The sequence below is a fragment of the Lagopus leucura genome, unplaced genomic scaffold (genome assembly GCF_019238085.1).
Source record: "Lagopus leucura isolate 7727_CA_CO unplaced genomic scaffold, USGS_WTPT01 33238-0_obj-0_obj, whole genome shotgun sequence".
Taxonomy (NCBI): domain Eukaryota; kingdom Metazoa; phylum Chordata; class Aves; order Galliformes; family Phasianidae; genus Lagopus; species Lagopus leucura.
The window spans coordinates 1-1358 of NW_024963693.1; the positions used below are offsets into that span (position 1 = coordinate 1).

Sequence of the window (1358 nt, forward strand, 5' to 3'; positions counted from 1 at the left end):
CAGTACGTCCTGATATTGTCCTCTAGATACCAACTGAGATTTTCATCCATCACAGAGAACATAAGGATAAACTCAGCATCGACATATTGATCGCTGTCCTTATTCATTGCACCTGAAAAAGAAAGTAGCATATTCTCCAGCAACTGGCAATATCTGTTCAGTTTTAAGCACAGTATTGGTAAGGATGATGGCTGTTTACTTGACATTTTGTTGTTTATCTTGAGTGTGACTGTATGTATAAACTTACAGCCATATTGGGAAAACAAAGGTTGGTTTTAACAGATGCTGTAAAATAACTTTGCTAAGAATAAATATTGTATGTGATGATAATGTAAAACATTTGTTCTACATATCAATGTCACACTTTTGCATTACTAGCATGAACACATTTCACTCATTTGCCTAGCACACAAAAATCAAATCCCATCCTATTATTACATGGCAGATAACTGACAAGACAAAATCCACTATTTCAAAATGAACTCTTAATTTCCTCTTCCAGAAAATTAGTTCATTCATATTTATCAAGTGCCATTATCAATCAACTTGCATATGTAGTAGTTAATCCACGTTTTACCTTTCCTGCAAATGATTAAAGGCCCAACAAGCCCTGAGGCAACATCTCTTGGAGCATCTATGTGAGAGTGGTAAACCCTGGTAATGCAGTCTGCATCTCCTTCAGCAGGACCTTGATCTTCTGTCACATCCCACATATAAGTGTACTGGCCTCCAGGCTTCACAGCATCATCTCTTTTTTCAAAACCTTTGGTATAGTCTGGATAAAAAGCACCTGAGGAATGGCACACGGCCAACATTAACATGTTTAACATAACGCATTTCACAATACGGTGTCAGAACAGTGCTTTCAAGTTGACTACATGCTGCAATAACAGGGACTGAATACTCAGATAGAGGTAAAACAAATTTTAACTCAGATGGATAGAGCTTTCCCTTCTGCTAGAATTCCTTTACTCGACTTTGAGTTCTGCAGGTGCGCTTTGACAAATAACTTTAAATTGAGTTCTTTATTAAGAGGGCACAGTGTACTTCTGCTAAAGAGACAACAGCTAAAATATTTGTAAAACATTTGTTAAATATTGATCTTGGAATCTATTCTAAAACATTGCATTCCTCTCCAAGGAACGCAGGTGTGCCTCAAATAAGAGCAACAGTGGTAAAATTGCAAATATTGTTCTATATATTACCATACAACATGCTGTTCTGCTCCCATAGTGCGTCAATGCCAAGTCACATATTTGATGTAATGAAAACCCTTTAAAAATATTAGATGTTAAACTAATATTTCACAATTTTTTTCCCCACTGAAAAATTTTCAAAGACTACTTTTGACAGTATCT

The 1358-nt window shown here is 36.0% G+C and overlaps 1 protein-coding gene across 1 annotated transcript; it reads right to left on the reverse strand.

The window, feature by feature from the left end:
- Nucleotides 1–6: 6 nt before the first annotated feature.
- Nucleotides 7–845, reverse strand: LOC122191292 (ceruloplasmin-like; the record flags this gene model as incomplete). The annotated part of the gene is made up of 2 exons (XM_042891534.1): nt 578–845; nt 7–112 (listed from the first exon to the last, which is right to left on the reverse strand). Coding segments are annotated over exons 1-2 (359 nt in total), but the record flags the coding sequence as incomplete, so codon positions are not given.
- Nucleotides 846–1358: the final 513 nt, after the last annotated feature.